This window comes from Dipodomys ordii, unplaced genomic scaffold, assembly GCF_000151885.1.
Source record: "Dipodomys ordii isolate 6190 unplaced genomic scaffold, Dord_2.0 Scaffold4, whole genome shotgun sequence".
In the NCBI taxonomy this organism is placed as follows: domain Eukaryota; kingdom Metazoa; phylum Chordata; class Mammalia; order Rodentia; family Heteromyidae; genus Dipodomys; species Dipodomys ordii.
This window is the reverse complement of record NW_012267220.1, coordinates 19,173,980-19,188,486: the sequence shown is the minus strand read 5'-3', so window position 1 is coordinate 19,188,486 and position 14,507 is coordinate 19,173,980. Positions and strand designations below refer to the sequence as shown.

General features: G+C 40.4%; 1 protein-coding gene across 1 annotated transcript in view; it reads right to left on the bottom strand.

Annotated features, from left to right (window-relative positions):
• Nucleotides 1-12,732: 12,732 nt before the first annotated feature.
• Nucleotides 12,733-14,507, bottom strand: part of Frg1 (FSHD region gene 1) — a 27,347-nt gene continuing 25,572 nt past the window's right edge. The window contains exons 8-9 of the mRNA XM_013023989.1: nucleotides 14,341-14,466; nucleotides 12,733-12,849 (exon numbers count right to left, since the gene is read on the bottom strand). Coding sequence (XP_012879443.1) covers nucleotides 12,813-12,849; nucleotides 14,341-14,466 — 163 coding nt within the window. The 3' untranslated portion in view covers nucleotides 12,733-12,812. The remainder of the gene's footprint in view (nucleotides 12,850-14,340; nucleotides 14,467-14,507) is intronic.

The following is a 14,507-nucleotide window of genomic DNA, read 5'->3' as shown; positions in this document are numbered from 1 at the left end:
TGTAAACATCTTGGTGATTTCCACAAAAACAATCCTTCCAGTATTTTTAACCTCTACTCTTAAATATTCTTGGCCTCCCTTTTCCTTTACATCAAATAACTAGTTCTATGATCTCTCTCTCTCTCTCTCTCTCTCTCACACACACACACACACACACACCTCTGAGCTGTATGTATTTCCATTCCTATGGTCATATTTTTTTTTTTTTCTGTTTATGTGGTGCTGAGGAATCAAACCCAGGGCCTCATGCATGCAAGGCAAGCACTCCACCACTGAGCCACCTTCCCAGCCCCCTCTTTTTTTTTTTTTTTTTTTGCCAGTTCTGGAGCTTGAACTCAGGGCCTGGGTGCTGTCCCAGAGCTGCTTTTTACTCAAGGCTAGTGCTCTACCACTTGAGCCACAGCGCCACTTCTGGCTTTTTCTGTGTATGTGGTACTGAGGAATTGAACCTAGGGCTTCATGCATGCAAGGCAAGCACTCTACCACTAGGCCACCTTCCCAGCCTCTTTTTTTTTGGTCATGGAGCTTGAACTCTGGGCCTGGGTGCTGTCCCTTAGGTCTTCAGCTCAAGGCTGGTGCTCTACCACTTTGAGCTACAGTGCCACTTTGGGTTTTCTGGTGGTTCATGGATTTTCTTGCTGGGGCCGGCTTTGAACCACCATCCTCAGGTCTCAGCCTCATTAGTAGCTAGGATTATAGGCATGAGCCACCATGCCTGGCTCCTATACTCATATCTTAAACATTGACATATTTATTTTTCTTCTAGGAGATCTTTGAGCCCTGGCCATATCTTGAATATCTTCTCTAGGTTTCTATTCATCATCTCACCTCTGTTTTAGGAGTGTATAGGGCTTCAGATGTCTTTTTAAAAAAAATTTATGCTCAACTTTTGTTTGAGCTCCTCTAATATCCTAGCTTTGCGTCATATGAATTATTGATGACGGCTATGGTTTACATGTGCCCCCCTCCAAAATTTAGCTGCTGCCAGTGTGGAGGTGGGGGCCTTTCAGATGTGGCTAGGTAATGAGGGTTGCTCCTGCGATTTTAAGGCTTTTATATATAAAAGGGGCTTCATCAAGACTTGGGCCTCTCTTTCCCTGCCAGGGGAGGAGGACACCCCTACCAGAGTGCCTCCCACACTGAAAGAAAATGTACTTCAGTTCTTTTGGTTATCATTTATGTTTTGTTTGTCTGCTTGCTTCTTTTGTTTTTTCAGAACTCAGTCTGAACTCTAGGCCTGGTGTTTGCAGCTCCCAGCCCTTTTCTGTTTTTGCCAGGTGACCCACACACCTGGGGGCGGTTACCTCTCAGACTCAGAGGTCACCTCCGTATCTGCTGTGGCCACACCTCCTTTCCACCTTCTCCTTACTTAACCCAAATCCTGCCATGCACCTTCCACTGCCCGCTGGCAGCTAGTTTGCTCTCTTCCTAACAAACTCTTTTGCCTAATCCATGTGGTGGTTTCCTTTCAGTTAAACCTTGCATTATGCTTTCTGCTTAGGTGAGCTGGCAGGTACGAACCATAGCTCTTTATTGGTTGAGAAGGGAGACGCATGATTTTTTTTTTTTTGGGGGGGGGGGGTCTGGTCGTGGGGCCTGAACTCTGGGCCTGAGCCCTGTCCCTCAGCTCTTCAGTTCAAGGCTAGCGCTCTACCACTTGAGTCACAACGACACTTCTGGTTTTTTTCTTTTTGCTTATGTGGTGCTGAGGAATCGAACCCAGGGCCTCATGCATGCAAGGCAAGCACTCTACCACTGAGCCACCTTCCCGCCTGATTTTTTTTTTTTTTTGACCAGGCTGGCCTCAAACTGCAGGTTTTAAGTATGAGCCACTGTGCCTGGTATATTTCAGTTTTTTATAAACTACCCAGTCTTAATTTTTTTTTTTGTTCACAGCACAAATAAAATAAGGCAGTGACTTAAATTTATGTCATTTCAGATTTGTCCTTGAACTCTAGACTTTTTTATTTAAGAAAAAAGGGCTTAATTGTCCAAACAGCACAAAAACAACATTGTATTATGATAATATTGAGTCACCCGGCGTTCTTGTACTCTAGATGAATGGGTGGTACTGTTCTCGAAAAGAGAAATGAAAGGGCATGTGGAAGGAGGGATGTGGGTGGGGACAAAACAATGGGACCAGGCAAGTGGGCTCCACAGTGACTAAAGGTGACATTTTCTACAAAGAAACAAATGTAATGCAACAAACCAGTGGCCCCAGAGGGTACAGGCCCAAGATGCTGACATTATCTTCCCCTCTTAAATCTCCAGGCGAGATGAAGAAATTGCAAAGATTGGCTGTTCATTTAAAACCTGTTACCTTTCTACACACCTTGCTCATTGCCGAAATGAATTCAGACTTTCAGTGTAGCCATACTACTTTGACTATTGTATAGGTATCTTATTTAAGCAGTCTAAAAATGAAGTATATTTTCTATCTCAATACAAAACACACTCCTCCCGTCTTCCCCATCTCAGTAAATAACAATAAAAGTCTTCCCTTCTTTCTTTCTATTTTTCTGTTTTCTTCTTTTCTCTTTCTGTGCCAGTACTAAGGCTTGAACTCAGGACCTCAAGCTTTTGCTTGGCTTTTTCTTCTCAAGGCTAGTACTTTACTGCTTGTGCCACATCTCCACTACCCGCTTTTTGCTGGTTAATTGTAATTAAGGCTCTTGGACTGTTTTGCCTGGGCTGGCTTTCAACAGAGATCCTCCGATTTCAGTCTCCTGAGTAGCTAGTATTATAGGCATGACCCACTCCACAGGCACCTGTTGTAAGGGAACTCAGATGTGAGAAACAGAGAACTCACATTTTGGGAGGTGGAATTGGGAGTCTTTATTGGAAAGCTGGTGATTGCAGGTGGACTTCTATCACAAAGACCCATAGCCCCTCAAGTACACTTAACACTGCCAGAAAACTGAGCCAAGAGGGCAGGAGAGGAAAGAAAGAGCAGGAAAACATACAGATCAACAATAACAAATCAGATCAACTCCAATGGAGAGCTGAAGTGGGTTGCCAGTTGACTGAAGGAGAGCCAGGAGGCAGGAGACACAGGACAGAAGACAGACAGGAAGCATGGCCTATGGTGCCTGAGCTCATCCAGGCCTAAATAGGGTCAGCCTCAGGGGTCAGGGTCATGGGAAACTTGAGAGTCTCTTGAGTTCAAGGCATAGGACTGACAGGTTCAGTAGCTTATCATCCAAGTCCCTGCCCCTGCCTCTAGGAATTCAGGCATGCAGATTACCTGGGGGTGGAACTTCTCTGCCTCTACCATAAAGACAAGATGGTACCAGTTAAACCCAATACCCTATCATCCACCATGTGGCCAAGATGGTGCTGGTTAGATCCAGTATCCTTATTTCACATGCAGTTCCCTTTGACTTATTCTTAATACATACCTACTACAAGCATAAAACATGACATCCAGAATGCACTACTTCTACTTCTCCTACTACTTCTACTTCTGCCTAAATTGCTCCCATCTGACTTTCCACCCTTCCTCCTATCATTTATCTAATTCCACATGTCACTCCTGTCCTCAAACCTGTCCAATGACTTCCTCCCTTATTCTAAAGCTATTGTTCTTACCAGGGCCTACAAGAATACTTGTGGTGTGGCCAGCTACCTACTTCTCTTTTCAAAATAATCCAGTCACATAAGCTTCCTTTTGGAGCTTCAGACATGCTAAGGATATTCTCAGCAGGAGGAACTTAGCACTCCATCTTCTAGATTGCTCTTTCCAAGATTTCCATGTAGTTTACTCAAATGTTCAAATGACCCCTTTAGAAGTTTTCATAAATATGGTAGCTCTCTGCAGATACTCCCTATCCTCTTTACTCCACTGGAGCTGAAACCAAATGTTAATATCACCTGCTATGACACATATTTCTTTAGCCCTTCTCTCTAACCAGGACCTAAACACCATTAGGGAAGAGATGTTGTTTCATTTTCTGCTGTATTCTCAGTACCTAGCACAAGAAATAAATGAATTAAATAACTGCATGTACATTTCCCACTTGTACTTCTTTTTCAGTAATATTATGGTATAAATTATGCATTATAACTCTTTTGTTTCCTCCCCCATCGTTAGCCTTTTTTCTCTTCTTGACAGCAACATTTCAACATACTCAAATCTCTACATCAAGAAAAATGTCCACACTGGATTCTGTTGTTCATATCATATTTCATCAAAGCAAATGTCCTCAAAATACTAAATTCCTAAACACTAAACTTGTGGAGTAGTATCATATTATCAAGAGGTTTTTATGTGTCTGTTGTAAAGTAAGTAACAGATAAGAGCAGAAGCATTGGTGGTTCACACCTGTAATCATAACTGCTCAGGTGGCTGAGATCTGAGAATTGTGGTTTGACATCAGCCCAGCAGGAAAGTCCATGAGACTCATCTAACTAACCACACACACGCACACACAAAAAAAAAGAAAAAAGAAAGGAAAAAGAAAAGAAAAAAAGCTGGAAGTGGAGCTGTGCCTCAAGTGGTAAGAATGTTAACTGTGAGGACAAACAAACAAGAAGAAAAGATACAGATAAGGTGCCAGGCTGTAATATTTTCTGCTTAAAAGACTGGAATCTAAGGATTTTGGGGTGAAGTCAGGCAGGACAGTCCATGAGACTCTTATTTCCAATTTACTACTAAAAAACAGGAATGTGGAGCTGTCGCTCAAGTTGTAGAATGCTAGCCTTGAGCAAAAAGCTCAAGCCCGTAAGTTCAAGCCTTACTAACAGCCCAAAGAAAACCCAACAACAGAGAAAACCAGATAATGTTGTCCATGTCTATTCATATTAAATATATGTCAGAATAATTGTCTTCTCCCAAGGATTGTCCTTTATTGTTATATCCTACATTTTTCAATTCATTGTTTTTTTTTCCCTTTTAAATTAGATGGTGGTAGTAGAATGTGAAATTTAAAAAATATTTCTGCTTGCTAAAATAAAAGCTTGCTAACTGTCAAGATAGTAACAAAGGGGCTGGGAAGGTAGCTCAGTGGTAGAGCGCTTGCCTTGCATGCATGAGGCCCTGGGTTCGATTCCTTAGCACCACATAAGCAAAAAAAAAAAAAGTAACAAAATACTTTGCATTTATTGTTGTTCCTATAAACTTAAAAGTATGGAATTAACTTGTTGCATCTGTTCCTTACCTCTCACTCTTCCATCAATACTTGTCCATCTAGATATCAAACTAACCACTGCCAAAATTACCCTACATGAAGTTCTCCATGAACTCTAATGTAAAAGACAGTTTTCATTTTTCTAGGTCTTCTCTTTTATGGTTTGCACTATTCTACATTCTACTGGTTTTCTGCATTCTTTCTTTCCCATCTATTGCTAACTCCCATGAAAGCACTAGTGTGTTGGAAATTCTAGGTCTCCATCTATCTCCTTGTCTTAACTACTTTTTGTTGTCTTCTAAGCTGAGTGCATTCCCTCCTATGTCTTCTGTGTCCAGGTTCGGTAACTGCTGTCTCCAAATGTCATTTCATAAGAAGCTCAAGTCAGAATCTAATTCCATCAGTTTCCACTCTTTCCTCCACATCTGCTCTTTCCCCCATTTTTTGTAAATGGTATCCTTAACAATGCTTCTCTTTCATTTTCCTCCTATAGCTAAGCTTACTGATTAGGACAGTTAATTATGTTTTCTACAGTGGTTATCTCCTCTCCATCTTAATTGGCAACACCCCAGCACAGTCTGCCATAATTTCTGGCCTCACCCATGGAACTCGTATTTTTCTTTTTCAAAACATCTTTAAGGAAAATCAGAATAATCTTTATACAATGTAAACCTGAGAACCAACACACACACACACACACACACACACACACACACACACACACACACACACACACACACACACACACAGGATTACAGGTGTGAGCCACTGGTGCCTGGCTTTTTGTTTTTTTGTGCTGTCATGTATGAGCTTTCAACTCAGGACCTCCTTTTTTTTGGGGGGGGGGTCCAGTCATGGGGCCTGAACTCTGGGCCTAGGCGCTGTCCCTCAGCTCTTCAGTTCAATGCTAGTGCTTTATCACTTGAGCCACAGCGCCACTTCCGGCTTTTTTCTTTTTTCTTACGTGGTGCTGAGGAATCGAATCCAGGGCCTCATGCATGCAAAGCAAGCGCTCTACCACTGAGCCACCTTCCCAGCCCCGCCTTTTTTTCTTAGTATATATATATTATTGTAAAGATACTGTACAGAGGGGTTACAGTTTCATGAGCAAGTTAATGAGTCTATTTCCTATGCAGCATTGTTACAACCTCCTTTATTTTCTCCCTACCATTTCTCCTCCCCCCAAAAAAGGTGTAAAGTTTGTTTTCAATCTAGTGTCTTGTATATCTCATTGTTACAATGGGCCATTCTGTATTCTTATTTCAGCATTTTGTTATTTCCCTTTCCCTCCCCAAATTATAAAAATGTATATACAAGATGCAGGGCACCGGAGTCAAATACAGTGAGAACAGCAGTTATGCCATGGGGGAAGAACAGACAAGAGACAAAAAAAATCACATAGTACATTTATAAGTACATTAAAAAGAACAGCAACAAAGATAAAACCTCGTGTCCCTATCTTGGGGTTCATTTTGCTTAGCATCAGGTTATATGGTCATATATACATAGCCTTTGACCTCTTCTGCTTGTTCTAGACATATACTAGTTACTGCAGATAAGGGAAACCATGGTACCTATGTTTCTTCGGGTCTGGCTTACTTCAGTTAATATGATTTTTTCTAAATCTTTCAATTTTCTAACAAATGGGGCGGTGCCATTCTTTCTGATGGAGGCATTGATTGCCTGTTCATACATCTGATTTTGAATTGCAGAAACTGGATTGTTTTGTTCCTCCAGAGAATTTGTTTAGGAAGCTGTTCACTTGATGTGTCTTTGAATTCAGTTTCCTTGCACTGGCAACAGTTTCTTGTGGTTTTAGTAGGGTTCTTGGTCAGCCCCAAGCCTGTGAAGCTAAGGAATAAGTTCAAGAATTGGGCAGTATGGCTCTTGCTGGTGGTTCTTTTCTTACTGTGTTTTACAAATCTAATGCTCTAAGTGCTGCTACCGGAAATAAAGGTATATAGCACTTTGTGTTCAGTTTTCCATGATACTTTCTTTTGAACTTTTTTTTAAATTGTAAAAATGCTGTTCAGAGGGTTTATAGTTAAATGAGCAAGGTAATGAGTACATTTCCTATTGAGCATTGTTGCCTCCTCCTTTTTCCCCTACCATTCCTTCCCTCCTATCTCCACAACTACCCTATGATATACTTTCTTGATTCCAGTCCTTGAGAGTAAACAGAATTGTAAGGAAGAGAACAAAGCAAACAGGATATCACAATTCTTTTTAAAGGGGGCAATTTATTCCTAAGTAGACTCTATAGGAAGCAATGATTTTTTTGACTTCTAACCTTAATTTCTTCACTGTCACCTGACAAAACTGACTTATTACATAGTTGACTCCAACTAGCCGTGGTTAATCATTTAAAAGAAAAAAAAAGTATGAAAAGACTTAAGCTTCAAGTGTCACTTATTCTCTTTTCGTGTTCCCTTATGTTTGTGTCACTGTTTACTATTCCTTTTTCATCCTACTGCTAACTACATTCACTTAAGACTTTAAGTAAAACTCGAAGTCTTTACTTTTTTTAACTGACACCAGGAAAATTTAAGGACAAACAGAGGTTCTGGCTAGCCTAAAATAGTATAGTAGACCACAATGAGCTGCCAATGAATGTAAATTATTAGGTAAAGCAGATTGACTTGTTTGGCAGTGCCCTTAGACCAACAAAGACTGTTTTATGTCCTTGCAGTCCTGATTCCTAAATTAAATTAGCTATGAAGCAGAGAAACAGGAATTATCTGAATATATTCCTTTCTGTTGTATTTTGGGAAAACAATTGCCCTGATTATGCCTTCATGTTCCTTGTTCTTCCTGTTTTGACTCAGAATACTCCAGAAGTCTACCAAATATCCCATCACTGCCTCTTCAACCTATTCCACATCTCTACCTACCATTGCCCACTTTCTTTAGTTATATTACCATTATAATTACATTATAATACACAACAATTAAAGAGTGGGGTAGAGACTTAACATCTAGCAGAATAATAAAAATTTCCAATGAAGCCAAGAATGGTGGTATATAATTATAATCCCATCAACTTGAGAGTCCAAGGATTTCAAAGGAATAACTAAATAAAAATGATAAACATTTTTCTATAGATTTATTTTGGATTATCCCAATAAAAAGTTTTTTTTAAACAATATTAATTCAGCTCTTATTTGAACGTGTCTAGAGTTGGATAACCATGACCTATGACTCAAGTTCTAGTTTTGGAACACCTCATTGTCCCACCCATCAACACAGGCACACTAAAGCACCATCAACATTGATCATCTTATCTTGTAACTCATTAGTGATTTCCTTAGTGTTCTATATAGCCTCCTGGCTTACTGTGTACCTTGTCATTGTCTTACACCTTCAATTTTGGTTATGTTGGAAACATTTCTTTCTTTTTTTTTTTTTTTTGGGTCTGGTCGTGGGGTCTGAACTCTGGGCCTGGACGCCGTCCCTCAGCTCTTCAGCTCAAGGCTAGTGCTCTACCACTTGAGCCACAGCACCACTTCCAGCTTTTTTCTTTTTGCTTATGTGGTGCTGAAGAATCGAACCCAGGGCCTCATGCATGCAAGGTAAGCACTCTACCACTGAGCCACCTTCCCAGCCCCTATGTTGGAAACATTTCTAAAGTTTTTGCTATTACATTTATTTAACTTTCTTGGAAGTTTCTTTTGTTGTTTTTACTAAAACCTGAAATCAAGGTTTTGTGGTTGCTTGGCAGTCTACTGCTTGAAGCATGCATCTAGCCTCTTGTAGTTTATTTTTATTTACTTTTTGTTGGTCATGGAGCTTGAACAGAGCTGGGGTGCTGTCTCAGCCATTTTGCTCAAGGCCAGTGCTCAACCACTTTGAGCCACAGCACCACTTTGTTTGCTCTGGTGGCTAAAATTGGAGTCTCAGAAGTAAGCATAACCAATAAACCCATAAAGAAATGCTCAATATCTCTGGCCGTAAACAAAATGAAAATCAGAACATAATTGGAGGAGATGGAGAGAATAATGAATAGGTGACATTGATCATAAATTAACACATTGAACTGAAAGTACAACTAACAATAATAAAAATGAATAAATAAAACTGACCCCAAGTGATACAGGTGGTTAATACAGTACATGTGAATTATTAATCTTTGTGTGAACTAAGGCTTAAATTCAGGTTTTATCACTCAGCTCATCTAGCTTTGTGCTAGTTAATTAGAGATAGTATCTCAGACTTTTCTGCTTGGGCTAGCTTTAAACTGATCTTGGATCTCAGCTCTTGAGCAGCCAGGATGATAGGTTTTAGCCACTGGCACCTGGGGGCATGATTTTTAAATTTATATGTCTGTCTGCTTAACACCAAAACCCTCAACACTGAGGATAGGAAAGCATGGTTAAAAACAAAACAAAGAAACAAACACAAAACAAGAAAAGATTAGAAATTCTAGAAGTAAAAATATGATGTATGGTTTCAAAAACTGCCAGATGCACTTAACGTTTAGAGATGTTGAGTTAATAAACTTGAAGATCAATTTACATTATCTAATCTGAAAAATGAGTACTTTTTCTTACATTCATGCTTTTACTTTATTTAAGTTTTTCTAAGGTCTTGAACCTGGCACTTGATGTTGTCACTTACTAGTATTCTACCAACTGAGCCAGACCATCAACCCATCCTTAGCTTTTTTGCTGAAGGCTGGTTGTTCTACCAATTGAGCCACAGGTCTACTTTATCTTTTTGGTGGTTATTTGTAGAGTCTTATAGACCTTCCTGACCATGTGGCTTCGAACCACCGTCCTCAGATCTTAGCCCTCTAAGTAGTTAGGATTACAGGTGTTAGCTACCAGCACATGGCTGCGATTTTGTTAATATTAGTAACACTAGTAATTTAGAGGAATACTCAACCAGTCTAACTTGATTTGTTTAAATAAATGTTCTCATGATAACCTCATGGAGATGAAAAATGTGGGACCAGATGTTTAGATGGATTTTACTTTTAATTCTTGGGATTAATTCCTAGACCTTATACATCTAAGGCTAGCTTTATTTTATTTATTATTATTTTTTTTGGGTCCAGTCGTGGGGCCTGAACTCTGGGCCTGGGCACTGTACCTCAGCTCTTCAGCTCAAGGCCAGCGCTCTACCACTGGAGCCACTTCCGGCTTTTTTCTTTTTGCTTATGTGGTGCTGAGAAATCGAACCCAGGGCCTCAGGCATGCAAGGCAAGCGCTCTACCACTGAGCCACCTTCCCAGCCCCTGACTTCAATTTCTAATAGCAATGGTATAAAGTGCCATGACAACCAGTGGAGTACTTGTTAAATCTGTTGTCTTCCTTCATGAGTATATTAACTTACTAAGGGGAGACAATGCATATTTTCATTCTGTATCTCCTTGTCAGGACATGTAATTTATGCCATCCACTGAAATAAAGGCAGGAAGTAAGGGAATTTGAGGCTGAGGTGATAAAGGCCCAAAAATATACAGGAATGGAGGCAGAAGGGAAATCACTCAGTAGGCAGGCAGGTTAGTTATCAAAATAATGTTTGGCATAAAGATGCCTAAGGGCAGTCTTTGGCAAAGAGTGGTCATGTTGCTTGCTTTTCTGAACTACCTGGAATATCTGTTAAAATACTAGTGGCTCACGCCTGTAATCTAAGCTTCTCAGAAGGCTGAGATCTGAGGATCATGGTTCAAAGCCAGCCTAGGCAAGACAGTCTGTGAGACTCTTATTTCCCATTTAATCACAGAAAAAGGCAAAGTGGCTCTGTAGCTCAAGTGGTAGAGTAACTAGCCTTGAGCAAAAGCTCAGGGGCAACACCCAGGCCCTAAGTTTAGGACTGGCATGCACACATGCACACAGTGCAGGTTTGGGGCCCCATCCTATACTAGCTAAGTCCGAATATCTAATGATAGTTCTTATAAATCAGTAATTGAAACAGACAGGTGTCCTAAGTGATTTTAACCAATAGAAATTTGAACTATTGTTCAAGTTGCAGCTTCAGGAGCTAGCAAAAGGAAGGACTAATCAAGGTCCCTTTAGCAATTTTCATATCATCGCAACTGTTGGCATATTATCATTGGACAATTTCTTATTGTAGAGGGGCTGTCTGGTGTGGGCAGAATATTTAGCAGCATCTGTAGACTCTTCCACTGTCTCTTGTTTCAAAGAAAAATGTCTCCCACATCCCCTAGCAAGCAAAATAGCCTGAACTTAGAATCAGCACCATTGATTTGAGGATTCTAGTATAAGCACATTCCCAGCCTAAGGATCAGAAGCTGGAGAATACATTCTGGTCATGGAGAAATAGGAATGCTAAGGCTAGACCTCTAGCAAGAGCTCCTAGTAATAACCCTAATTTGGTGACAAATGGAATATAAAGGGTAGAATCGGCAGTATACACCTTTTTTTTTTTTTGTGGGTCTGGTTGTGGGGCCTGAACTCTGGGCTTGGGTGCTGTCCCTCAGCTTTTCAGCTCAAGGCTAGCGCTCTGCCACTTGAGCCACAGTGCCACTTCCGGCTTTTTTTTCTTTTTGCTTATGTGGTGCTGAGGAATTGAACCCAGGGCCTCAGGCATGCAAGGCAAGCGCTCTACCACGGAGCCACCTTCCCAGCCCCAATCCGCAGTATACACTTAATCTTAGTCGTGCCATGCATTCAGCGTGAACTTTCAGAAGTATTCAGATGTCAGAACGAACTTCAGCCCTGAATCACAACTTCCTATGATGAAATCCAGACATCTGATAACCTACATTTAGAACATTCTCTACAATCAGATAGCATCCTGAATACCACATTTAGGAACTCAGAAAGACAGGCCTCAGAAAATGCTTAGTGTCTGAATTTATTTGGTAGTTCCCATCCCACACATGAGGATGAATCACATACATATCCAATTTGACTAAACTGTCCTAATTAATGAACTCCCCTAATATTACTCTTCCACTTCTGTTGAGCCTATTTGCTCTTTCATAGTCTTTCCTTTTCATCTCACTGCCTAGAAGATGACTGTTCCTATATAGCCCCCATATTTTTATTTTTTGTCGGCTGTGGGGCTTAAACTCTAGCCCTGGGTGCTCTCCCTGAGCTCTTCAGCTCAAGGTGACACTCTACCACTTGAGCCACAGAGCCACTTATTGGAGATAAGAGTCTCACAGACTTTTCCTGCCAGGGCTGGCTTAGAACCACAATCCTCAGATCTCAGCCTCCTGAATAGCTAGGATTACAGCCACTGGTGCCTGGTTAGCCCCCATATTCTTAAGAGTTATTTGAATTGTCTGTGATTTAGGCACTATTTAAGAGGGAGGATGGGTGGTATAACTTAGTAATAGGGTGCTTATCTAACAAGAGCAAATCCTGGGTTCCATCCTCAGTGCAAACAAAACTAAGAGGGACAATCAAAGCTTTGTTGATTGTTTGACTGAAGAGTTTCTAACTTCCCTCTAAATATACCATGGATTGTGTTGAGTGAACAGAGACTACTGAGCAACAAGATAAAATCTAGGAGTTGTACTAGAATCATCAGTTTCTGATGAGACCTTCCACAATAGGTAATCAAAAAAAGAAAAATGAATCCATAAAGAATCCTGATAAATCTTGATTTAAGCAATAATTCCACATTAACCCAAGAACTCTGTAAAAGGAGATCCACCAAATACTTTATTCAGAAAAAAAAAAAAAACCAAAGGGAGAAAAAAAACAAATATCCTCTTCATTTGCAGTATCTATCAGCTTTCAATTTGGCTCTCCTATTTAAGACAAATAAAAATTAATTAATTTAGAATATACCATACATAGTCATCTGCTACAAAATAAGAAACATATTTAGAAATTATGTTTTCGTTTGATTATTACATTACCAGTTAAACATTTTATTAAACTTAAAATGCCCAAAATTTCATTATTTTTTTAACTTAATCTACTTAAAAATCAATGTATATTTTAATGTCATTTTTTGAATTTTTAATACTTCAAAGGGATACACATTTGAACAACTTTCTAATCTGGTAACTGTCATACAAAGATAATGGTAAGCCAATATAATTTTTTTTTTTTTTGGTCAGTTGTGGGGCTTGAACTCTAGGCCTAGGTGCTGTCCCTGAACTATCTTTAGCTCACTTCCCATTTACTGGTGGTTAACTGGAGAAAGAGAGTCTCACTAACTTTCCTGCCTGGGCTGGGGCTGGCTTTGACTCGATCCTCAGATCTGAGCCTCCTGAGTAGCTAGGATTACAGGCATGAGCCACCAGCGCCCAGCAGTATATTTCTTTTTGAACAATGTTACCTCCTCCCTCATTTTCTCCAGCTTCCTCCCACCCCCCAGCTCCAAGCTGAAAAGTTAGGTCTTTTCTAGGTAATATTACCACACAAATACAACAGAAGTGAAGACAAAAATCTAAATACTACAGTAATACTAAATACTACAGAGGCTGGGCACCAGTGGCTTACACCTGGAATTCTAGCTACTTGGAAGGCTAAGATATGAGGATCAAGGTTTGAAGCCAGATAGGGCAGGAAGTTCCTTGTCTCTCTTGTCTCCAATTAGCCACAAAAAGCTGAGTGGTAGAATGGTAGTTTTGAGCATAAAAACTCAGGGATAGTGCCCAGGGCCAGATTCAAGCCCCAGGATAAGAAAGAGAGAGAGAAAGAAAGACAGACAGACACAAGAGCTGGGTGGCAGTGGTTTTTAATCTGTAATCCTAACTACTCAGGTGGCTGAGATCTGAGGTTGGAGGTTCAAAGCCAGCCTAGGCAGGTAAGTCCAAGAGACTCTTATCTCCAACTAACCACCAAAAAGCTAAAGTAGATCTGTGGTTCAGGTGAAAGAGTGCTAGCCTTAAGCAAAAAAAGCAAAGAACAGCAATCAGGTCCTGAGTTCAAGCCCCAGTGTGAACACACATAATAAGAACACAGTTTTTTTTTGTTTGTTTGTTGTTGTTGTTGGTCATGGGTTTTGATATCTGGGCCTGGGCACTGTCCCTCAGCTCTTCAGCTCAAGGCTAGCGCTCTACCACTTGAGCCACAGCGGCACTTCTGGTTTTCTGGTGGTTTACTGGAGATTCGAGTCTCACGGACTCTCCTGCCCAGGCTGGCTTAGAATCATGATCCTCGGATCTTAGCCTCCTGATTAGCTAGGATTACAGGTGTGAGCCACCTGGACCGGCAGAACACAGATTTACACATGATTTTAGTTGTTTGTATTGCCCAAAACAGTTGGTATTATGTAAATATATATTTACCTGTCCAGAAGTGTCTCATGCAAAAACCCATCTTTCCGAGCCTTTTTAAGAATTTTATTATCTTCTTTACTTATTTTAAGTTTATGATCTTGGAAGCTCTGAAATTTCTTTCTGTAAAGAAAATATCTTCATTGAAAAATATCTTAACCTGGGGGGGGAGGGGGGGC